Source organism: Ovis canadensis, chromosome 5 (genome assembly GCF_042477335.2).
Source record: "Ovis canadensis isolate MfBH-ARS-UI-01 breed Bighorn chromosome 5, ARS-UI_OviCan_v2, whole genome shotgun sequence".
Taxonomy (NCBI): domain Eukaryota; kingdom Metazoa; phylum Chordata; class Mammalia; order Artiodactyla; family Bovidae; genus Ovis; species Ovis canadensis.
In genome coordinates, this window is record NC_091249.1 from 52,370,316 (window position 1) to 52,394,745 (window position 24,430).

The following is a 24,430-nucleotide window of genomic DNA, read 5'->3' on the forward strand; positions in this document are numbered from 1 at the left end:
GAAGGCAGAGGGAGGGGAAACAAAAAGATCAGAGCTCAGGGGAAGGGTGGAAGGAGTGGACTGAGAACCACGGCAGGCACCTAGAGTCTCGTTCTGGTGTTTGTTTCAATGGGTCTCCATGAAGAGTGGTCTGTGGACCTCTGGAGCCCATTCAGGTTGGACCAATAGGGAATGGTACCCTTATAATGCGAAGTTAAAAAAATTTACAGAATACCTCACGTTATTTTATTTCTGTAAGAATTTCAATGTATGTTATTTGTTGAAGCACAGAAAAAGGTCTGCAGAATGCAAACTAAGCTGGTCAAACATATACATCTAGGGCTTGGGACTGGATAGGGTAGTGAGGTGGGGGTACAAGAGAGACTTCTCTGGGGGAGGGAGAGAATAGGACAGTTTTAAGAGAGTAGCTTACTTATATAATAATAATTTTTAAAAAATAAAAGAAGCCTAGAAGGGGGCCTCTGTGGGGAAGTGGGGACCTTCAGGAAGAAGAAAATGGTATGTTCCAGGTTGAAAATGAGCCTTTCTCAAGAAAGGACCTGGGACCAACTGAGTTGTCGCTCCGAGGATTCTGGCTAGAGGATCTGGAACCTTCCCACAGCCAGCCCTGGGGGCTCAAGAGTCCCTGCCCCACAGACACTGGGCAGGTACACCAGGGTTCACGCATCGCTCTTCCACTTCTCACCACCCCCTTACCCCTCTCTCACCTCAGATCTACCCTGCTTTCCCTACCGCCTCCCTCCTGAGTTTATCACCTCACCCCCGTGCCCCCACCCTCTCCACACATATACCTTCCTGCTCTTTTCTACACACCACCCCCAGCAGTGAAGGGTGAGTGCCCAAGGGAGCAGAACTAGACCCTCACAGACCCTCGACCTCCAGCTCCTGATGGAGCTCCTGGATCCCAAAGGGGTGGCAGGGGAGGGGGGCAAGAGGAGAGGGTGTGCACTTTAGGGAGCAAACAGGCCCGGGGCGGCCTGAGGGCACTACCTTGACCTCGTAGACATTAAGCCCAAGTTCTGCCTTGGGGGTCATGTAGGGGAGGGGGAGGTCACTCTTGGGCAGCTGCTCCTGGCCTTTCTAAGAGGCAGTCCCCTGTCTTCTTAGAGCCTCCCACCCTTCCACACCCAGAGAGAAAGTATCGAGATCCATGGCCAGATCACGCCCCCTTACCACAGGGCACTGTGACCCCACGGTCATAGCTAATAAATCCACTGCTTCCAGGCACAGCTGACCCTTCTGCAAGCACTTGGGCCAACACAGTCTGTCTTTACCCCAACCTGTGGGGCAGGCAGTGCCAAGAACGGGGGTGACACCCAGGGGTAAAGTCATCGTCCAGTCCTTCTGAGGGTGGTACAGCCCATTCTCTGCTTTGCCTACAGGTCATCCACTGCCCCCAGCCACCCAGGGACACATGGTCTCATCTCTGCATTTTTCACAATGCCCCACAACGGGAGGAGTGTGCACTTCCAATGGGGGAGCCGGCCCTTCCTCAACACCATCTTTTGTTTTCTGGGCTTCTCCTTAGAGTCCCCATTTCCTTCAGAACCTCAGCCTCCAGTGCTTTGAACCCCTTCCTGTGCTCCCCTGCTAGTGGGCCACACAGTCTACTTCTAAAGAAACGACCAGATGACAGGCACCTCAAGCTTGATCATGTCGTGAAAATCACAACCTTGTGAGGAAGGCAGCTTGGCTGCCTTCATCCTATTTCTAAAAGCTGGACTAAACAAAAATGAAAAAGAACAGTGGAGCAGGGAAGAAGAGGCTTTGGTGGATCAGGAAGGAAACCTCAGGGCCATCCAAGAGAAAAAGATTTACCAAGACACCTGCTGACAATCTATAAGGCAACAGAAGGAATCTCAAGTACAAGGGCTCCTGAAGGAGCCAGGAGTTTTTCTTCCTTCATCTTCAAGCAGAAGGTTTGCTGACACTAAATGAACCAAGAATCTAAGCAAAAATGTCTTTCTTTTCTGTGGAGGAAACAACAAAAGGAAAGAGCTGGCTTTACTTACTAAGTACTCCCTGCCCTGTAATAATGGTCTGTTTCTGACTCTCACCCCCTGGGGACCACAGACCATTTTCGCTAGGGATAAATGAACAGACATTACGAGATGCCTAGGGTATGCCAAACACTTCCACATAAACTTGTCTCAGTATATCCTTAGCACAAACCCCCGAGGTACATAATATTTTCCCATCTTACACACAAGGAGATGGAGAGTTTAAAGAATCAGATCACTTACCTGAGTTCACAGAGCCAGTGGGCGACCACAGCTGGCATTCATAGCCAAGTCTACTTGTATCAAACCCAGACTCCCCTCCCCTATGCTGTGCAGCACCCTGGCACCTGTTGGGGAGGTGCTCTTACCTCTCAACCCTGATCTGGAAGCCCCAGGTAAAGGGCTGGACACAGGAGTCAGGGCTGCCCAGGAGGGCTCTCTGTTGCGAGACCCTGAACCCCAGGCAGAGTAATAAACCAAAAAAACAGTTGATACAGACACATGCAAGACACCTCTTACTCCCCAGGGTACTGCCCCTCTGCTCCTGCTGGCTGGATTCCCAGAGCTGCCCTGCATCCTGTCTTTTCCCAGCCTCCTTCCCCCATCTCTAGTCCCCAGAACAGCGCAGACCCTGCAAGTCTGGTTATTTACCCTCCAGAGCTGCCTCTCCCGTGGTTGGTCAGGCCTGGGGGCTCACCCCAGGGCCCAGCCCCCGAGACAAGTTTATAAAGGGACAGAAATGATGATGGAAGCAGCAGAGTGGGACAGAGCGAGTTGAACTAAGAGACCAGGGAAAGAGGGACACTTTCATGTGTTTCAGCCACAGCTAATCCTATCTGTTCAGTTCAGCAAGGGCAGTTCTTTCTGTCCATGCCACCCACTTCAACCAGCCCCACCAGGATGGAAGGCAAGCTGAGGCCAACCGGTGCCAGGTTCATGGCAGAGCATGCCTGCGTTACCTCTGGAAGGCTGTGTATGTCCGAGCTTTAGGATGGTACTTGGGGGTTGGGGGCGGGGGGGTGGGTTCCAAGCTAGGGTGAAGCCACAAGAGGGAAAGAGGATAGGCTCAGTGGGCAAAGGACAGAGAAGAAATTCAGGGAGACATACGTGTTCAGAGGCTAGGCCTTCCAACCTCGGGAGGAGGCTGGGAATGCCTGAGTCTACACAGTTTCCAAAGCTTGCTCTGTTTAGGCAATCTGGGGATTGGAACAGAATGTACAAGAAACATTAGCTGCAAATGGTTAAGAAGGCTTCTCAGGGAGATTCTCAAACTCTTTCCCTGTAAGGAATAGATTTCTGACACAGAAAGGCAAGTACCCAAGGCAAGCTGGCAGGACTGGATCTGACTCAGGTGTAAGGGACACTGGCCAGCACCAAACCAACATGCAAATAACTTTAATCATCCAATCATTGGCCCCTGGGGCCAACTCAGAACTCAGCAGAGCACCCTGGCTAGAGTTCAGTCTAAGATACGCAAGAAAAAAAGTCACGTGGTGAAAGTATGAGAAAAACTGAAAGAGAGTCAGGATAAGTCTAAAAATAAGAAGGGGGTGGACATCCCATCAATGGGCTTCCCCACAGGCATTGAGAAGCTGCCCTTACAGGATCGCCTGGTTCCTGGACAACGAGGAATTCAAGAAGGATGTTGTTGGCTGCAGCAGCTTTATTTATAGATTTTTATTATCCCTTCTCTGTAACAGTTCTCTAACAGACTTGTCACTGTCACTCCACAAATCACTTAACTGTATTTATAATATGAGCTGAATTCTGTGTGTTCCCATAGTAAAAGCAGCGTTTGGCCTTCCTCCCCTCCCCCACCCCCATCTAACACTCAGTGGAAGATCTATTATGATCCTGGGGGTAGCAGGAGTGAGGGAAAGATGGAATATAACACCTGCCTTTTAGAGTTTCACAGGCTGGGGCAGAAGTGGTGACAGGTAAGTGAAGCGACCCCAACTACAATATGGAATTGTTTGAGGGGGTCCCCAGAGTACAGTCAGATCACAGAGGAGGGGGCAATTAATTCTGCTTAGAAGATGAAGATGGTTCCCAGAAGTGGGAAGATCAAAGCTGGTCCATGAGGAATGAATATGGATTCTTCCAGTAAAAAGCTAGGAGGGGAGACATTTCAAGCAAAAGAATGACATGCAGGTTCCAAGTGAATGGCATGATTGAGAGACAAATTCCATAGGCTTAGGAAGGTGACACAATTTGAGAGATGGGTCTAGAGCGGGAAGCAAGAATCAGATTGACAAATACCAAGGTACGGAAGGCATGAAGAGAAGAGACGTGCAGAGAGGTCGCTTAGTCGTGTCTGACTCTTTGTGACCCCATGGACTGTAGCCCACCAGACTCCTCTGTCCATGGGATTTTCCAGGCATGAATACTGGAGTGGGTTGCCATTTCCTTCTCCAGGGAATCTTTCCAACCTAGGGATCGAACCCGGGTCTCCTGCATTGTAGGCAGACACTTTACCGTCCAAGCCACCAGGGAAGAGATGGAATGCATACTGGATCCTAAATGCGTGGGAAGCAGATAAGTGAACTGATTGGCTAGAGAGAGAGAAGAGGAAGAATGCACAGTGCCTAGATATGTGACCAAACATTATTCTGGGTGTTTCTCCAGGAGGATAGTTTTGGATGAGATAAACATTCAAACAAGTGGACTTAGAGTAAAGCAGATTGCCTTCCATAAAGTGAGTGGGCCTCATTCGACCGGTTGAAGGTCTGAATAGAACAAAAAGAGAATTCTCAAAGAAGAGAGCATCCTTAGGATTCTAACTGGAACATCTCCTGAGCCTCCAGCTTGCTAATTTATCCTAGAAATGTTGGACTTGCCAACCTCTATAATTGTATAAACCAGTTACTTAAAACAAGTCTCTCTGCAGACACAGAGAACAGACTCGTGAACACGGGCTGCAGGGAGGAAGCAGAGGTGGGATGAATGGAAAGAGGCACATAGAAACATGGACACTACACTATATAAAACAGACAGCCAATGGGAATTCGCTGTATGACTCAGGGAACTCAAACCAGGGCTCTGTTACAACCTAGATGGGTGAGAAGGGGTGGGAGTGGGGAGGGAGGGTCAAGAGGGAGGGGACATATGTATACCTATGGCTGACTCATGTTGATGAATGGCAGAAACCAACACAATATTGTAGAGCGATTATCCTTCAATTAAAAATAAATTTAAAAAAAACAAGTCTGTTTACATAGGTAGGTAGGTAGGCAGGCCAGTAAACAGAGAGATAGACATACATATCCTATTGGTTCTGTTTCCTAGGAGAACCCTGACCAATACAGTAAGGAACAAAGACATCTTCCAGACTTCAGGCTAAGACAACACTGCAGCCCAGGCCAAATTCACATGAAAACATGTGCATTCAGAGTCAACACACTGTGACACATGGCCCACTCAAAGTGAGGCCCTGCGCTGCTGCCCCCACCTTTGCTGTGTCATTTAATCCAAGAGCTGACTGTGTATGTCCTCTAAGATGTTCACTAGTCACATCAAAATGGACAGATCTGAACAGAGTCCTCATTCTGTTCACTCCTTTTAAAGCAAATGGCACCACTGAGTTGCCCAAAAATTTGGGGTGTCATCCAAAAGCTAGGAGTCATCCAATCACTCCCCCTTACTCAGTCCACCTCTAAGTCCTGTCGGTGTAGTCTCCCAAATCCACACCAAATCCATCTGTGTCTTTCCATCACCACCACCATGCCTTCATCTGGTCTGGACAATTGCAATAATTTCCCTGTAGTTTCCCCACTTCCTCTGCTCCTACTTTCCTCTCAGGCACTCCTCCAAGACATTCTCTCTTCTGTATCAGCCTGAGCTTTTCAAAACATAAACTGGACAATGTCACCAGTATTTCAACCCAGCAATGATTTCCCACTGCTTTTTGGATGAAATATACACTCTCTGTGGCCAAGAGGGTCAGACACATCTACTGGATTGCTCATCATGCCCATCCCTGCCTGCTTCAAACACTGACCCCTCCCTACCCCCAGAAGACACCCCAAACTTTTGGCTACCTAAGAACCAAATCACTGTTCTTAGGGCCTTGGGATATCTTAGGGTGCCTGGCCTCTTCTCCTTATGCAGATCTTGGCATCAATGTTCCCTCGTCAGAGAGGCCTCCATGACCTCCCTTTCTAAAGTAGAAAATCTCAACGCCAGCACCCACCTGCACCCTCTACTGAAGCACCTGCTCTGTGCCTCCATAGCTCTCATCACAATTCAGAATTATCTCATTTATCTGTACGTTTATCTGTTTTTATTTGTCTGTTCCCTCCACCCCATCCATGACACTTGGAATGTAAATTTTATGTGGCACAGACTTTGTCTTGTTCACCACTGTGTCCTCAAAATCTAACATGGTAAGTACATTTGAATGAAGAATAAATAAAATAGCAAATAACTACCTTCTAAGTTTAGGATTATGGTATCAATATGAAAGAGTGGCTAACTGAAGCATAGAGAGGTTAAATAACCTGCCCAAGGTCATTTAGCACTAAATGGCAGATTCAGGACTCAACTCCAAGTCTGTTTTACACCAGAAGATGAACTGTCCATCTCTCCCCATGGATGTCTATATTAACCAGTGTCTATGCACACTTTTCCGCTTTAATAGATCCTTTAGTAATATAATATTTATTAAATACAAACACCTCTGGTGCACCTGTGATATTCTAGGTATCTTGCTGTGTGGACCATGGACATTAAATAAGGCAGGGGCTGTTTTCCCAGGGGGCTTCTCTGGTAGCTCAACCAGTAAAGAATCTGCCTGCAATGCAGGAGACCTCAGTTCAAGTCCTGGGTCGGGAAGATCTGCTAGAGAAGGGATAGGCTACCCACTCCAGTATTCTTAGGCTTCCCTGGTGGCTCAGCTGGTAAGAATCTGCCCGCAATGCAGGAGACCTGAGTTCAGTCCCTGGGTCGAGGAGACAACCGCAGCACACGATGAGGTAGGCAGGATGGGTGTGACCCAGTAACACAGTTGGCCAGGCCTATGACTAGCCCAGGGCTAGAAACAAACTCTGTTTTTGCTTTTTGAATGCGTACCTTTCAGCTGTTTTGCTTTTTGTTCCCGATTATGCTGGTAACAGATGCTTAAATCTAATCACTCAGTGATCATCACTGTCCACACTGTGATATTGCTATCAGTTTTCTCCCCATTCTTGAAATATCGTGGGTGCCTTTCCCCCATAAAGGGCTATGAATGCTATTCTCCACGTTTTTACCGTAAGTGATGCTCTGATAAACATCACTGCCACCTGTGCACAGTGGTCAGTTTATATCCTGAAACTAGAAGTGGAAATGCTTGGGAAAAGTTTGTGCTTTTAAAAATGCTGTTTATATGCCAAACTGTCCTCCAGAAAGATTGAAACAAATAAATATTATCAATCTGATCAGTGAAAACTAACATCTCATTTTACTATATATTTCCTCAATTATTTGTGATGTGGACCATCTTTTCCAGGTCCCAGAGCAGAATATGTTCTCCAAAAGCATTCACTAAAGGAAAGTGCCAGCATTTGTAATTTTCCTACTAGGAACTCCCTACTCATATCCTTTGTCCATTTTTCCACTAAGATACTTGGCTTTTCCTTATTCTTTTGCAAAAGTGCTTTATAGCTCATGAATATTAGCAATGTGCTTGCTATATACACTGAATTTTTTTCAGCTTACCATTTACCTGTAAACTTTAAGGTGGAATCTTCTTTCTAGGCAGAAAATTTAAGCTTTTAAGCTTAAAACATTTAAGAAAACATTTCTTCTATAGCAGAATTTTTCAACATTGGAACCACTGACATTTGGGTGGGATAATTCTTTGTGTTCTCTAGTACATTGTAGAATGTTTAGCAGCCTTCCTGTCCTCTACCCACTAGATGCCAGTAGCACCCTTCAAGTTGAGACAAATAAAAAAATGTCTCTAAACATTGTCAAAATCCTCCAAAGGCTAAGTCATCCCTGGCTGAAAACTGCTGCTTTGTGGTTTCTGACTTCGGTACCATGCTCATAAAGTCTAGTTCCACTTCACAGTTTTTACAAGTGACCCATTGTATTTTGTCTTGCCCTCCATGGTTTTATTTTTCACAGTTAAGCCTTCAGTCCACGGGGAATATACTTTAGCATAAGAAAAGAACTAAGAAACGGAATATTATGACTGCATTGAACTTACCCCTGGGAAAAGGCAGTCCCACCATGTGCGTAGCTCTTGATATGTGAGACATTTAATAATCCCAGTGTACAAAGTTATATGACACCTCACAGAGTGAAGAGTTGCACCTGTCATCCAACAGTTGGCATGGAGTTGGCCAAGATGGCCAAGACACTTGCAGGCTCGTCTTCCCACAGCTTCAGCAAGTCTCTACTGGGTTTAAACAAGACGTGTTCAATAAATATTGGTCGGATGGGATAACTATTTTAGGAATATGTTTGCTAGTGGCTATTTTACCACTTACATAATCAGCATCACTTGAAATCAACAACACACCACTCAATTCTGGAGTCTGGAAAATTCTCGACAATCTTCCGTTTTAGTAGGAAGAAAACACCAGAGTGAAAGGTTAACTTTGTATTTCACTGTTCTTGGTTTGAGTTTTGTGTACTTTCTAATATATTTTTTAAAACATTAATTATCCTTTTTAAAAATGCTGTTAGATTTCTATAGAATTTAATGAATATAGTGGGCTCCCTCTAGTGGTCACAGAAAATCTTCAAATCCCAATGGTCAACACATGGCTAAACCTCAAGACCTTTATTTATAGGACACAGTCTATTTTACAATTAATAGGTTCAGAGTGGCTAGACAATGCCTTAAGAGAAGACTTCTAATTATTTTCTTCCATCCATCAGTGGATCGACAAATTGGTTTCATAAGATCACTGTCTAAAACTATGGTTATCATCTTCCCTTCTAAATCCCTCTTTGGGGATTTCCTGTTTCTGTTCAGGATATCTCCTCCCCCCGGGCTTGAAGCTTCGTGTATCTTTGTTCCCTCCAGTGCCCATCTATCCTGTTTGTGAGCTCTGTCCACCCCACGGCCCGGTGCCTCTCACAGCTGTTCCCTGCCATCAACTCTCATGGCCCTCATTCAAGTTCCCATGACCTCTCCTCCAGGGGAGCCATTCAGCAGATATTTGTTATCCCTCTTTCATACTCCAGCACTGTTCTAGGCTCAGGGGATGCGTAGGGCAGCAAGACAAGACCAGCCTTATCCTGAGCACCCTCTCGGTGGGTGATGTGGTCCAGTTCATCCACCAAGCTGTGTCTATAGTCCTCCTCTTAAAGCTGGACTCTACTGACACACCTTCAACCGTCTCCCATGGAACGAAGCCCACATCCCTCCATAATGAAGACCCACCCTCACCACCCTCCAACCAAACAGAATTCCTGACACTCCCAGAGCTCCCCTCCGCCTCTGCTCAGGCTGCCAGACCTTGTGGAGTGTGTCCCCAACCCTAGATGGCTAAGATGCCAACAAGTCTTCAAAACCCTGCCCAACTGTCGTCTCCTCCCCCAGGTCTCCTTGATCTGAGGTGATCTCTCCCTTCTTTTAGTTTCTCTGGGACTTTTTCCCTCTAACAACTGGGGGTGCAAGTCCTCTAACAATCTCAGACAGTATCACCCACAAGACAAACACAAAATTGGGGGTAGAAGAGATGAATGAATGAACAAATGAATGAATTCTCCAGGGAGTTCTGGCAGGGGAAAAAAAAATCAGACACACAAATTATCTTCTTCAACTTTGTACAGTGTGAATAGTGGGATAAACTGCCATTAAGCTACTTAGTGTTACCATAAACACAAGTCAATGAGGATTTAACAAGTTGGAAAAAAGTATCATTTAAAAAACTCTACAAATAAGAAATAACTCAAAGGGGATAGCAACTTTTTGCTTCAAAGTACAAGAAGCAAGTTCCTAAGCCAACCAATACAGTAAACAGGCTGAACAGAGTAACTCTGACCATTTATGCTCCGCTATGTGACATTTGCCATAGAATGTACCAGCTTTTGTATCACTTCCCCATTGAACTTCATGCTCTCCTAAGCAGTTTCATTCCTCTGCTCAAACTTCCAAACATTTTCACAGACCAGCCGATTTCTAACTATGATTAATCTGCTTATTAATTTCTGGAAACCTACACTGCGAGCGCAGTGCCTGTCATTTGGAAACCACATGCCATACCTCTGGGATATTATGCAAGGACACAAAAAGGCACAAAAAGGAAATGAAAACTATTAATTGTTTTTCTGAAAAGTTCCTAATACTCTCTAGGGCAGGTTGAGCCCGGTTAAAAACCAGTGCAAACTGTATGGAGCTCCATGTTTGGCATGATGAGGTCTTTCATACGCCATTAGTGGCTGACAAGAGTTTGTGGGCCACAGGTTTTCTTTTCCTTTCCAGTTCCCTACTTCTGGGCTCTGTCACTAGCATTTTCTCACCACGTCCCAGAAGAACATGCCAAGAAAGTCTGCCAGGCCTCTGTTGTTTCCCTCTAGAATATTCCCAGCCAACTGCCAACTCTGAATCGCCTTCTCCCTATCGTTCAGCACTGATTGACATCAGTGAAAATCAGGAAGGTAAGAGGCTGCACACAGTGGATCTGGCCTGGCCTGGGGGTAAGGGATCTGGGTTCCTAACCACCAACTCACTTTCAGGAAGCAGTGCCAGGCCCTGTTACAAACGCTCTTCAAGCTCATTCAGTCCTGCATGATTCCATGATGTAGGAACCATTAGAAACCCCACTTCACAGAATGAAAAACTGAAGCAACAGGAGGTCATGGAGTTGGTAAGGGACAAAGAATTTGAATCAGGCAGTCTGGGTCCAAAATTCAAGTGTTTGATCACGGAGCCGCACTGTCTGTTGGACCAGTTCAACAGAGGAACAAGACTTACGTGCTTGAAGTAGAAGCAAATCTCTTGTCAAAACTGGGGTCCCTGCTGAGGAGCTCCTGGACACGTCTGGCCAGCTGCCCCCAGGAGTGGGACTAATGTGGTTATATATTACTTGTGTCTACCCAGCTACACCCCTTCTCTCTTTTTCTGAGAACAGCACCCTAATTGTCCTTGAGGTAACCACACTTTCCCACTCTCAGCACACATGATTCTGCTAGTGTCAGCCCTCCCCACCACCAGCCTGCCCTCAGGTCAAAGGATGGTCACATGACCCACACCTGGCCAATCAATGTGTCCAGAGAGAGGCATCTGCCCCAAGCCAGCAAATCAGGATGAGCTCTGGGACTTCTTTCTTTAACCATGGTAAAACATAGACAAAGTTTAAATAACTATTTTAACCACTTAAAAGTGCACAATTTCATGGCATTTAATGCATTGACAGTGTTGTATAAACATCACCACTATCCATTTTCCAGAACTTTTCCATCTTTCCAAATGTAAACTCCGTACCCAGCAAAAATGTGTGCTAAGTCACTTCAGTCGTGTCCAACTCTTTGCGACCCCATGAACTATAGCCCACCAGCTCCTCTGCCCATGGGATTCTCCAGGCAAGAGCACTGGAGTGGGTGGCCTTGCCTTGCCCTCCTCCAGCAGGGTCTTCCCGGCCCCGGGACTGAACCCGCCACTCTTCCATCTCCTGTATTGGCAGGTGTGGGCTCTTTACCACTATTGCCAGCTGGGAAGCCCAGTCAGCACCAATAACTCCCTGTATCAGTCTGCTTGGGCTATCAAAACTAAGTACCATGGTTTGGGTGACTTACACAACAGAAATCTATTTTCTCACAATTCTGGAAGTTGTAAGTCAGAGATCAAGGAGTCAGCATGGTTGGTTTCTGCTGAGGCTTCTCTCCTTGGCTTGTAGATGGCCATCTTTTCCCTGACTTCAGGTCATCTTCCTTCTGTAAGTGTCTGTGCCCAATCTCTTCTTACAAGGAGACCGGTCCTAGTGGATGAGGGCCCACCCTAATGGCCGCACTTTATCTTACCTGCTTCTTTAAAGACCTCCATCTCAAATACAGTCTTATTTTAAGAGGTACTATTGCGGGGCGGCGGGGGGGGGGGGGGGTTGTGGGGGGCGGGTAAGCGCTTGAACACATGAATTTGGGGAAGATACAGTTTGGCCCATAACACTCCCCATTCCTCAATGCTGCCATCTTTGAGACTGGAGAATACTCTACCTGCTGGGGTTGCTCAGAAGGTCTGATCTACTGCTGGGGCCATTAGTAGCCACCTTCCCACTCCAAGGAGATGGTGTCTGAAAATGACACAGGGAAGAGCTGAGAGATGGAGAGAAACCCCTGAACCCAGATATACCTGACCTCTGTCTCTAATCTCTTCATTCCAGTTGTATGAGCTAATATGTTTCCTCTTTGTTTCTTTGTTTTAACATGATTAAAAGAGCTAGTTAAGGCAAGGAGCTTTTACACCAGAATGGTCCATAAGTCCAGGAGGTGCAGGCCGTACCTACATGGCAGCTGTTCAAGTGGCAGAGTCTAGAGTCAAACCCAGGCCTCTCAGGCTCTAGGGTGCCAGTCCCGACCCATCCCTTGGGATGCTCACGTGTTCACAGCACAGTAGGGACCAGGTGGTGCCCAAGTCTCCCACAGAGGCGACTTTGGGGCCACCCTCTGCCATTGCCCTTCCTGCAACATTCCAGAATTGCTGCTCTGGGAAGGGAGCTCCCCAAACAGACTGAGGGCTCCTGTCCTTTCAGCGCAGTGACCTAAAGCCCTGCAGCAGTTTCTCCCTTGTGATGACTTTCAGTACAGAGCGAGAGGAAGGCAGGGGACAGGGCAAGACAACAAGCCTCCTTCCCACCCAACACTTCCTTGAAGGACAGTCTGTAAGAACACAGGATGGGAAACAACTCAAATGTCCCTGGGGTGGGGAGGACTGGCCCGGTACCTCATAGGACTGCCCAACAGCCTGATAGGATTCCTCATTTAACCCAAAATGAGGCAGCATTGCTCTCTGATCCATGGACTGATTCAGATCATCTCAGAGGGAAACTGCAAACCGAGAAGGCAACACAGGGACAACATATTTGCATAAAACCAAGAGGGGAGCTACTCACTGAAATGGATCTAAATGACCTCAAAAACTGAGCTGTCCAACTCTATAGCAACCAGCCACACATGGCAACTTAAGATTAAACAAGCTTTTGTAAAATTTAAGTACAGTCGATTTACAATGTTGTGCTAATCTCTATTGAATAGCAAAGTGACTCAGTTACACACACTCATACATTCTTTTTTTATATTCTTTCCCGTTGGGGCTTATTTATAACACTATACATTAGGACCTTGTTTATCCATTCTGAAACAAAAATTATAAATTCAGTCTGTCACTTATAGTAGCCACATTTCAGGTGTTTGATAGCCCCACGTGGCTAGCAGTAGCTGCTATATTAGCAGAAAGAACATTTCCATCATCACAGAAAGTTCTATTGCAAAGGACTGCTCAAAAGGACCTCAGCAAATGGGTAAAGGGCCCCTGGAAAGGGGTGCAGGCGAAACAGGGCAGAAAAGCGGAGGGGAATTATTTTTCACATGTCATCTTTTGTAGTACTTGTAGTACACATATTATTTTCCTATTCAAAAATAAACATTTAAAAACTTTAAACACATTTTAAAACATTTAAGTACATAAGTAACATAAGAAAAGAAGATACTGGAATCCCCAGGGACACAGGTAAGCTACATGAATCTACAGCCTGGAGCTCTCTGCTGAAGGAAGAGAAGTCTCTTCTGGGGCAGGTGTATGAGAAACAGCAGCATCAGGGGGCTCCTAGGTGGCAGCCCCACACGCCTGATTCACACCTGGTGGTGCAGGAAGCTCCTATGTCCCTTACATTTTGATCATCTCAGCAACTTCATAATTAGAGTGATTAATAGTCCCATTTATTTTAGTTTCCTGAGGCTGCCACAACCAATGACCACAAACAAGGTGACTTAACATGACAGAAACCCACTCTCTCATGGTTTTGGAGGTCGGAAGTCCAAAATCAAGGTGTTGGCAGGGCTGGCTCCTTCTGAAAGCTCTCAGGGAGAACTGCATCCATGCCTCTCTCCCGTTTCTGTGGCTGCTGACAATCCTGGCTTTTCCTGGGTTTGAAGAAGCATCTCTCTGGCTTCTGCCTCCATCTTCCCATGGACTTCTCCTCTGGGTGTTTCTGTGTCTCGAGTCGCTTAAACCTCTGTGTCTTATAAGAACATTCGTCATTGGTTTGGGGGCCTACTCTAAATCCTGGATGACCTCATCTCAAGATCCTTCATTATGTCTGCAATGCCCCTATTTCCATGTTAGATCACATTCACAAGGATCAGGGGTTAGGAATGGGACGTATCTTCTGGGGGGACAATTCAACCTCAGCTATATTGTTTTATAGACAAAGAGTTCAAGGGCCTCTCACTTGCCTGAGGTCACAGGGCTAGTTCAGAGCACAGTTCAGTCACTCATCCCACCACTGACTCCAGTAAGAGAAGAATCTTGACCTTCCAGCCCAAAGCCTACCCCTCCTTTCAGCCTCAGAGCTCTGCGAGCACCCACTTCACAATGGGCAATACACACAGAAGAGCCGCCCCCTTCTCTGGCCTGGCTTATCTGCCTGCTGTATCCTAGGATCTGACAAAAGACTACACTGTCCCCTGAGCCGTGGGAAGGAACTGGGGCCGGGAGATCTGTGGGCATCTCAAATGAGATGGGGATCCAAGTTACAGAGGGTGGTCTCCGTGTCCAGATGCCAAAATTCTGGAGGGCAGATCAGAGCCAGAGAGAAGGGGAATGAGTTAAGGCTTCTGGTATTGGAGGAAAAGGTCTCTGTGCTTCTCATGGCAGAGGTGAATGTGCTAGCCTATGGGGTTTCACACTGATAAAAGGTTCTAGTCTGAAGGGCTCAGATCAATCCTCCCGTTCAAGATGACAGGAGAGAAAAAGCAGATGAGGACATGGGTGTGCACTGGGGCCTGACAGGCTGTGACGCCACACCCCCTGGGCTGTGCTGGCCTCACCTGCCAGGATGGCCTGGGTACAGCCACAAGCCCCCCGGACAATGAACAACAGTACAGTGATGCCCGGAGAGAAGGGCAGGTCACCATGGTTCTGACCAGCTTTCAGCCTCCAAGCTCACACAAGAGACCTTCTTGGTGGGTCAGAAGTCCCTGGGGGAAGACAGAACACAAGACTGTCTCCAGGTCCTGGCCTTTGACCTGTATTTCCTCCACAACGTCAAAAAAGCCTGCAGAGCCCACTCCAGTATTGGAATCATTTACTGATACAAACAGTGAATGGCTGGCCAAAATTTGGACCTGGTTTGGATATATTTGGGAGCTCCATGTCGCCTCACTGCCTCCCTTCTCCCTCTCCATCTATCATCTGTATTGATGATTTTCAAACTTTCAGTCAGCAACCCACAGCAAGGAATCCATTTCACACTGGCAATTGCAAATATAAATAGCTGAAACAAAATCCTCAGTATTTCTATTCCAGTCTCTGCTAGTTCAAAATTTCAGAACACTGGCTACAACCCACATAACTGATTTCAAGTCTCATAAATGCATTGTGAGGTTTGTTTGTTTGTTTTTGGCCACACTGCTCAGCTTGTGGGCTTTTAGTTCCCCAACCAGGGATTGAACCCAGGCCCTCAGCAGTAAGAGTGCTGAGTCCTAACCACTGGATCACCAGGGAATTCCTAGTTTTTAAAAATCTCCTCTACATAATTCACATGATTTTACATCCATACAATACTCAGAAAGGACAGGGAAGGAACAAAGGGATTATTTTATACATTTTGAAGACCAGCCAGAAATTCATTGATGGAACTGAAATTTTTTTCCCCCATTGAATTGCAACTTCTGACTTCCTGATCTGCTCATGATGTCATTACTTATCATGTCCTTTTCTGTCCTATTAAAATCTCAGAAAGAACGTGAAAGTGAAGTTGCTCAGTGGTGTCCGACTCTTTGAGACCCTATGGACTGTAGCTTGACAGGCTCCTCTGTCCATGGGATTTTCCAGGCAAGAATACTGGAGTGGATTGCCATTTCCTTCTCAGAGTTCCTACCAAAGGCTAGCTCAAGCTCAACTCCCACTGGGTCCCCAGAGACTGAGACTGAATTTCCACAGCACAGGTCCACCTTTGTACAAATCTCAGGGCATCTCCCAACCTGGAGATAATAACCATCGGTAAGCTTAGTTTGGAGAAGGCAATGGCAACCCACTCCAGTACTCTTGCCTGGCTAATCCTATGGACGGAGGAGCCTGGTGGGCTGCAGTCCATGGGGTCACTAGGAGTCGGACACGACTGAGCGACTTCACTTTCACTTTTCCCTTTCATGCACTGGAGAAGGAAATGGCAACCCACTCCAGTTCTTGCCTGGAGAATCCCAGGGACGGGAGAGCCTGGTGGGCTGCCATCTATGGGGTCGCACAGAGTCATACACAACTGAAGTGACTTAGCAGCAAAAGCAGCAAGCTTAGTTTCTGGACCAGGTAAAATGGCTTCAGAAACGCCAAGCAATCTGTCTAATGGAAGGCATGATAGCAAGGAATAGGGAGCCTGGGTTCAGCTCCTGTGTTCTCTCACCTTGTCTGGCATGGTGAGATGTCTGGGAAATGTTATGATTTTTCACTCACTCACTAGTATTATACACGGTTCTATGAGAGGATTAGTTTACACCCTGAACACAGTGGGGCTGAGACTACACCCTAAATTCTCAATCATAATACATGCAGAGCTCTAATAAGGACAACCAGAAGACCTAATATGGATCAGGATTTAAGTCACATGGACTAGGAACCAACAAATCCTCATTTCTAGTCACAGCCACCTGGTCTATACCCCCCAAATCCAAGAGACATGATTATTTGAACAAATCAGACCATGTTTACAGCTCCTTTCCTCTTCCTCTACCATTATTCCCTCTATCTGCCCCCTTATGTTTGAAACAGAGCTAAGAACACAATGTTAACACTGCATGGATGGTTCATGCTTGTTTCTCCATCTTTTTTTCCCCATCTTTAAAAAGGGATGGCTGCTACTTTCCTAGCATTTGAGCCTTTATTATTAGTCATCTCAAAGAGTTTTTAGCTCCTCCACCAATACCACTGTCCTTATCTAACCAAGTCAGTTAATTTTGCCTGAATATTTATGACACACCTACCGCCGAAGATGTAGGGAGAAAGGACGGTCCACAAGGTGCCATAGATAGCCTGAAGCCTGAGATGACTCTCTTGACCATGGCTTTGGCAGTTTTGAGCAGACAGGAGAGAGAAGGCCAGGTCTCCAGAAGTCAGGAGCCAGCAAGGATTGAACATCCACTTACCTGGGGGGCAGACACAGTCTGTCGGTGCTTCTCGAACTGTCCGGAGCTTGACTGGTCCCTCCAACTTCTGAATCAGGAAGAAAAGGGGGGAAAAATAAGGATGAGTTTCGGACAACATGGGGTAGAAGTGGAAAAATCAGCAAAAGCCAGTATGTGAAAGATCTACAGTGTTGGTGCTCTCAAGAACAGTTTTTAAACGATCATTAAATTCTATAGGCAGGTTTAGAATGGGAGGAGAAACAGAAATGAGCACGAAGCAATTACTTGGGAGTCCTTGAATAGAAAGTGGCAGGTTTCTACCTTGTAACTTTTTCAAATATAAATTCGGGAATGACAAAGGGACCTTCAGTCCCTGATATGAAGACAGGAGGCCAGAGCAGAGGGAGGCCAGGTAGGGTCAATCAAAACTTACTTCTGTAAGAGTTTTATAGTTTCTGGTCTTACATCAAGTCTTAATCTAAATTAATTAACCTTAATTAATCCACTTTTAGTGTATCTTTGTGTATGGTGTTAGGAAGTGTTCTAATTTCATTCTTTTACACAAAGCTGTCTAGTTCTCCCAGCACCACTTACTGAAGAGACTATCTTTTCTGCATTGTATATTCTTGTCTCCTTTGTCAAAGATAAGGTACCCACAGGTGTACAGATTTATCTCAGGACTTTCTATCTTGTTCCATTGGCCTATATTTTTGCTTTTGTGCTAATATCATACTATCGTGATGACTGTAGCTTTGTAGTATAGTCTGAAGTCAGGAAGGTTGGTTCCTCCAGCTCCATTCTTCTTTCTCAAGATTGCTTTGGCAATTCAGAGTCTTTTATGTTTCCATACTAATTGTGAAATTTGTTGTTCTAGTTCTGTGAAAAATGCCATTGGTAATTTGATAGGGATTGCACTGAATCTGTAGATTGCATTTAGTAGTAGAGTCATTTTCAATATTAATTCTTGATGGAAATGTAAATTGATACAGCCACTATGGAAGACTGTATGAAGACTCCTTTAAAAAGTAGGAGCAAAACTACCATATGACACAGCAATCCCACTACGAGGCATATACCCTGAGGAAACTACAATTGAGACAGACACATGTGCCCCAATGTTCATTGCAGAACTATTTACAGTAGCTAGCTGGAGAAGGAAATGGCAACCCACTCCAGCGTTCTTGCCTGGAGAATCCGAGGGACGGGGGAGCCTGGTGGGCTGCAGTCTATGGGGTTACACAGAGTTAGACACGACTGAAGTGACTTAGCAGCAGCAGCAGGATATGGAAGCAACCTAGATGTCCATCAACAGATGAATGGATAAAGAAGCTATGATACATATATACAATGGAATATTACCCAGACATTAAAGGGAACACATCTGAGTCAGTTCTAATGAGATGGATGAACCTATAGCCTATTATACAGGGTGAAGTAAGTCAGAAAGAGAAAAACAAATATCATATATTAATGCATATATATGGAATCTAGAAAAATAGTACTGATGAACCTATTTGCAGGGTAGCAGTGGAAATGCAAACATAGAGAACAGACTTACGGATGTGGGAAGTAGGGAGGAAGGAGAGGGTGGGATGAATGGAGAGAGTATGGAAACATACACACTACCCTATGTAAAAGAGATAGCCAATGGGAATTTGCTGTATGACTCAAGGAACTCAAACCAGGGCTCTGTAACACCCTGCTGCTGCTGCTGCTAAGTCGCTTCAGTTGTGTCCAACTCTGTGCGACCCCATAGACAGCAGCCCACCAGGCTCCTCTGTCCCTGGGATTCTCCAGGCAAGAATACTGGAGTGGGTTGCCATTTCCTCCTCCAATGCATGAAAGTGAAAAGTGAAAGTAAAGTCGCTCAGTCATGCCCAACTCTTAGTGACCCCATGGACTGCAGCCCACCAGGCTCCTCCGTCCATGGGATTTTCCAGGCAAGAGTACTGGAGTGGGTTGCTATTGTCTTCTCTGCTGTAACACCCTAGAGGGGTGGAAAGAGGGTGGGAGGGAGTTTCATGAGTGAGGGGACATATGTGTACCCATGACTGATTCATGTTTCTTTATGGCAGAAACCAATACAATATTGTAAAGCAATTATCCTTCAATTAAAAATAAATAATTTTAAAAAAAGCTTACTCCTAATAGCTATCCCTGATCCAGAGACTGCCCCCATTGAACCTCAAGGAACCCCAGAGCCCCCTTGGCTGCAGCCCCTCTAGCCCATAGTCTTCAGACCCACTGGCTTAGGCTTAATGCAACCTGACGATATTTTCCTTCTTTCTTACCTTGGCCTAGGAAATCTGGTTTAGCACAATTTAACAAGAATCTCTACACATGCCCAGCCCTGTGCTACATTTGGCTGAAGGGAAAAGAATTACCATAGACATGTAATCAAAAGGCCCAGCTCTGCTACTATGACAAGTCACAGTACAGCCCTAGCATTATCATCACCTGATGTGAGGGCTGAATTATTGTCCCTGCATCACAGGCGACACAAGCTTGGAAAAACTAAGAAATTAATCCCCAACCCCATATCTGGATTTAGGGGAGTGAAGCAATGACCCATAATCCCAAAACTAGCCAAGACTCGAGTCTTGACAAGAATATACAAAGTATTAACCTTTTTCTTGGGGAAAACAAAACAACTTCCTAAACATAGAGCAAAGCAAATCCCAAATGTATTAACTTGAGTTAAAAATGCATACCACCACTAAAAGGGTTACTGAAGGTTCAAACCTTAAAATGTAATTTTCCTCAACAATAAAAATTTAAAAATGCAAGTACAAAGACCTGGAAAATAGCACAGCAAACAAACAAAACTGTAATTTTTAAATCACTGTTTTAGAGGAAGTAAGAAAGGCACTCTCAGATTTGAGCCCTTGACCACCAAGCCTGGAAGTTTCACACAAGAAGGGGCTAAACAGGGAATTCCCTGAAAGTTCAGTGGTTAGCACTCTTCACTTTCACTGCTGAGGGCCTGGGTTCAATCCTTGGTCAGGGAACTAAGATGCTGCAAGCCATGTGGCCACAGCCATCAATCAATCAATCAGTAAATGGGGCTGAACAGCCCAGCACCAGGAGCCGGAGATAAAAAAACAAAAACAGGGTAGGCTCTGGTCCCTACAAAGCACTTTTCAAGTTCCACCTCCACTCCAACCTACTAGCCTCACCCTCACTTTCCAGATGGGCCACAAAGACTGAGATTGAAAAGAGCTGGAGTTAAGGTCAAGGTATAACTGGAGGATGTACGATTATGAACCTTTTTATCACAGGTGTTTGTGAAAACAGTACCACGACAAAACTTCTCTATCCTCCCCACACCATCCTCTCCCTCCCTCCCATCAACCAAAGGCCTTGGCTTGCCTCTTGGCCCCAGGTTCTCAGCTCCAGACTCCCACCTGTCACTCACTCCTGCTCAAACCTGACACCCTCTGCCTAGAACTGCCCACCTGGCTCAGAGCCACCCTGAGAGCAGCCTGGGTTGGCGGAGAACCTAAAGAAGTCTCCCCACAGCTGTCACAGTCTCCTACCAGGTAAGTGACACCAGCAGCAGCAGCAGACGCCTCTCCCACCCCCACCTCACCATGCCCACTGGACTCGGAAGCATCCCAGCCACGCCCATCCTCACTGAACTGGAATGCCACAGAAGATGCCCTGTTGTAGGCACAAGACCAGGACCTCAGAACTCACTTTCCCCTCACTGTACTGGCAGGTACTATTACAGATTTCAAAATTCACTTGGACAAATAATCCAGCCTTTTAGTTTAAGCCAGTCAATTTGAACCAGAAGTTCTCATCTGTTTTTATCATTTCTAGAAAGACTAGAAACTACACTCTTTTTTCCTTTTTTTCAGTAACAAAAGAATTTAGTGCTAAAAAACAATTTGCTTTCAACAAGTGCCATCACATCTGGGCAGCTCCCTGATGGGAAGGGGACTTTATCAAATGCTGATAGGAAACACAATTACTTTTAAGCTACTCTTATCTTCAAACAAAAACTAAACAGAAACCTATTGAAGAAAGGGGGAAAAATGTATTGTTAAGGCCAGTAGATGGAGTCACAAATAACTGATTGAGTTTTTGTTTCGTTATTTATTCTAACTCCTTCTGTGCATCTGTTTTTCTGGATTAGATGGTGAATCTGCAAAATTTTATCTCTTAGTCCTCTACTCTTTCCCCATTTTAGAGTCCCTAACTCTGGAGTTGAAACAACCTGACTAGGAACAAAAAAGTGAAATGTCTGTATTAGAAACTCAATCCCATAATCTTTATTTCAATGCCTTTTCTTTAAATTCCTGAGAAAATCTTTTGTGTCCTGGTTTGTAAAAATGACTCAAAAGCCTCAACTTTTTATACGTACCCCAGCATCTGCAAACAATATGGTCTTGGTTTTACATATGCAAACAAGTCCTAACTCCAAAAGTAAATAAAGAATGAATTTCAGAGAAAAGACTCAAGACTTTGGGAGTTCCCTCCAAAAGAACTGAGAAGAACTTGGAGTTGGGGGAAGGGGTGGTGAGAGCTGGGAGAAAACTAATCAGGGAAAATCATGGTTTCCAAATTTTCAGATGGTAAAATTTATCAGTGATCTATTGAAGCATTAGTCTCAAACACTGCATCAGTTATTTGATCACATCCCTGAACAGCTGCCTTTTGATGAAATAAAGATTAATATACAAAAAGGATTATATTATATTTCTGCAAAGTGCTACAAATAAAGCCACAAAGGCATTCCTATCCTTTGACAGAAAATTCCTACTCTAGGAAATACATCCCAAGGAAATTAATCATTAGGAGTAAAAAAAATTATATTCATGATCTATTACACTGCATAACAGGGGGTATATTTTAGAGAAGGATGATGAATCCCCATCATGAAACTGTCATATCTTCATGAAAAATCATTATGAAAACTATGTAGCAACACAGAAAAATGTTTATGATACAATAAATAATGTTTACATCTGTGTAAAAATGCAGCCATGGGATGGCAGCAACTACCAAAATATCTGCCCGCTTGGGTGTATGGATCATGGTGATTTACTTTTTAAAAAGTTTTTCCCACACTGTAATATCTTCTCAGTGGGGGAAAAAAAAAATCCTGGGGAGGAGAAAAGCCAAAATGAAGCCCTAAAATGTCCTTGCCTCGTGCAATTTTTGAGTGACAGACATGATTCTGTCTTCTCAGGAAGCCCTAATTTCAGGATCAACCCTGATAAAACACACAGGCACCACAAACACCAGAGGAAGGCTTGCAGAAGATCAAAGTCCTGCTATAGTTACATCCTCTCTGCCTTCCTTCCAATCCCTGTAGGGAAGGGCCCATGGGTACATTCTTATAACCACCAGCAACTCAAGAGAGCAGCATATCCTGGTCTCTTTAACAGTCTTTTTAAACATCCCACCGTGATCATGACAATTTTGGTGATGATAAGGGTAACAAATATAAAGTATTATTACCATCGTTTATTGATTACTTATTATGAGCCAGGCACTGTGCCAACAACTGTTATCTTATTGAGTCCTCCCAAGAATCCCATGAAGCTAGGACAAGCTTTAGACTCATTTATAGATGGAGAAGGCAGTGGCACCCCACTCCAGTACTCTTGCCTGGAAAATCCCACAGACGGAGGAGCCTGGTAGGCTGCAGTCCATGGGGTTGCTAAGAGTCGGACACGACTGAGCGACTTCACTTTCACTTTTCAGTTTCATGCATTGGAGAAGGAAATGGCAACCCACTCCAGTGTTCTTGCCTGGAGAATCCCAGGGACAGGGGAGCCTGGTGGGCTGCTGTCTATGGGGTCGCACAGAGTTGGATATGACTGAAGCGACTTAGCAGCAGTAGCAGCAGCACAGATGAGAAAATTGAGACTCAGGGGAATGTAAGCGTCAGGACTGGACTAGAACCCTGGTATCGACTAACTTCAATCACAAAGTAAGACAACCTCTGTTTACAAGCACTTTTCATGTCTAATAAAAAAGAGTTGCTGTAAAAAATCCAAGCCATACAAAATGACAGCGACAGAAATTAGGTCAATATTTGCCAAAGACTGAGGGAGCAGGAGAAATGAAGCACAAAAAGACTCATGGAGGACCTGTGAGGTGAGAGAATTGTTCTGTATGGTGCTGGGATGATGGATATACTCCATGCATTTGTCAAAAACTATTGGCCCATACATCACAAAGAGGAAACTTTAATGGATACAAATTTTTTAAAAAACAACTAGGATGTTGAAAAAGTCCAGGATGGAACGCAGACTGAGACAAATTAATGTAACTATATTAAAATTACATGATATAACCTCACTGAAAGTAGTTGGGGAAAAACGTGCAGTTGACCTGAGTCACTTTGCAAAATAGTGTTTCAGTTGAGAACTGTGAGCTGAAGACCAAAGATACTGCCTATAAAGGCAATACTCTGGTAGGTATAACTTTCACACAGGGGTATAGGGTGGCAATTTTGAAATTACTAGGCATATATATTGGGGTTGAGCAAATAAGTAGATAAACTATGGGTAATGGAGTCAGGTTTCTCACTGTCAGAGAAAGAAGTTACAAATAAGCAAATGGGGAAAGCTAAAATGAACAGTGTGGTGCTGGATTGGTCAGAGACATCACTATGAGGTCATGTTATGTTATATACACAGACAGATGCATAGAGAAATAATTACAATTATGTGAGTATAAAAGAGTACACATGTACTCTTTGTGCCTTTGCCATTTGCAGAGAAGACCTATAACCAATGACTCCCTAGTAGCAATAAGCATATTCAGCACCCAGATCTTGGTTTCTAAATACCATTCTCCAATGAAAAGAACCATGACTCCTCAGAGAAATGACTGCTTCTAGAGCAAGGGCAGGAAAAATATAAGACAAGCATGGAGTATCTTGTAGTATCAAAAAATAAGGAAACGCTTTAAGGGTGGGGAGGGCAGGTACATCAAAGAAACAGGAGAAAGTGAAAGAATTCAGAATGGCCAAAGCTGGAACAATTTAAGCAACAAAATAAAGGATGTAGTATTGAATTAAAACCTAAATAACAGATTAAATACCCATGAGTCCATATTGATATAAATGATTGGGTAAATAAACAAATAGGGGCAAGAGACAAACCTTTCTTACAGAAGAATTCTAAGTACTATAGGTAGATACT

At 45.0% G+C, this 24,430-nt stretch overlaps 1 protein-coding gene and 1 non-coding gene across 2 annotated transcripts in view; both read right to left on the reverse strand.

Annotated features, from left to right (window-relative positions):
• Window positions 1-24,430, reverse strand: part of COL23A1 (collagen type XXIII alpha 1 chain) — a 387,317-nt gene that overhangs the window by 343,212 nt on the left and 19,675 nt on the right. Inside the window, exon 2 of the mRNA XM_069591878.1 lies at window positions 17,292-17,358. Within this exon, the coding sequence (XP_069447979.1) occupies window positions 17,292-17,358 (67 nt within the window). The remainder of the gene's footprint in view (window positions 1-17,291; window positions 17,359-24,430) is intronic.
• Window positions 15,582-15,654, reverse strand: TRNAK-CUU (transfer RNA lysine (anticodon CUU)). Its single transcript has one exon. It is a non-coding gene; the product is annotated as a tRNA-Lys (tRNA).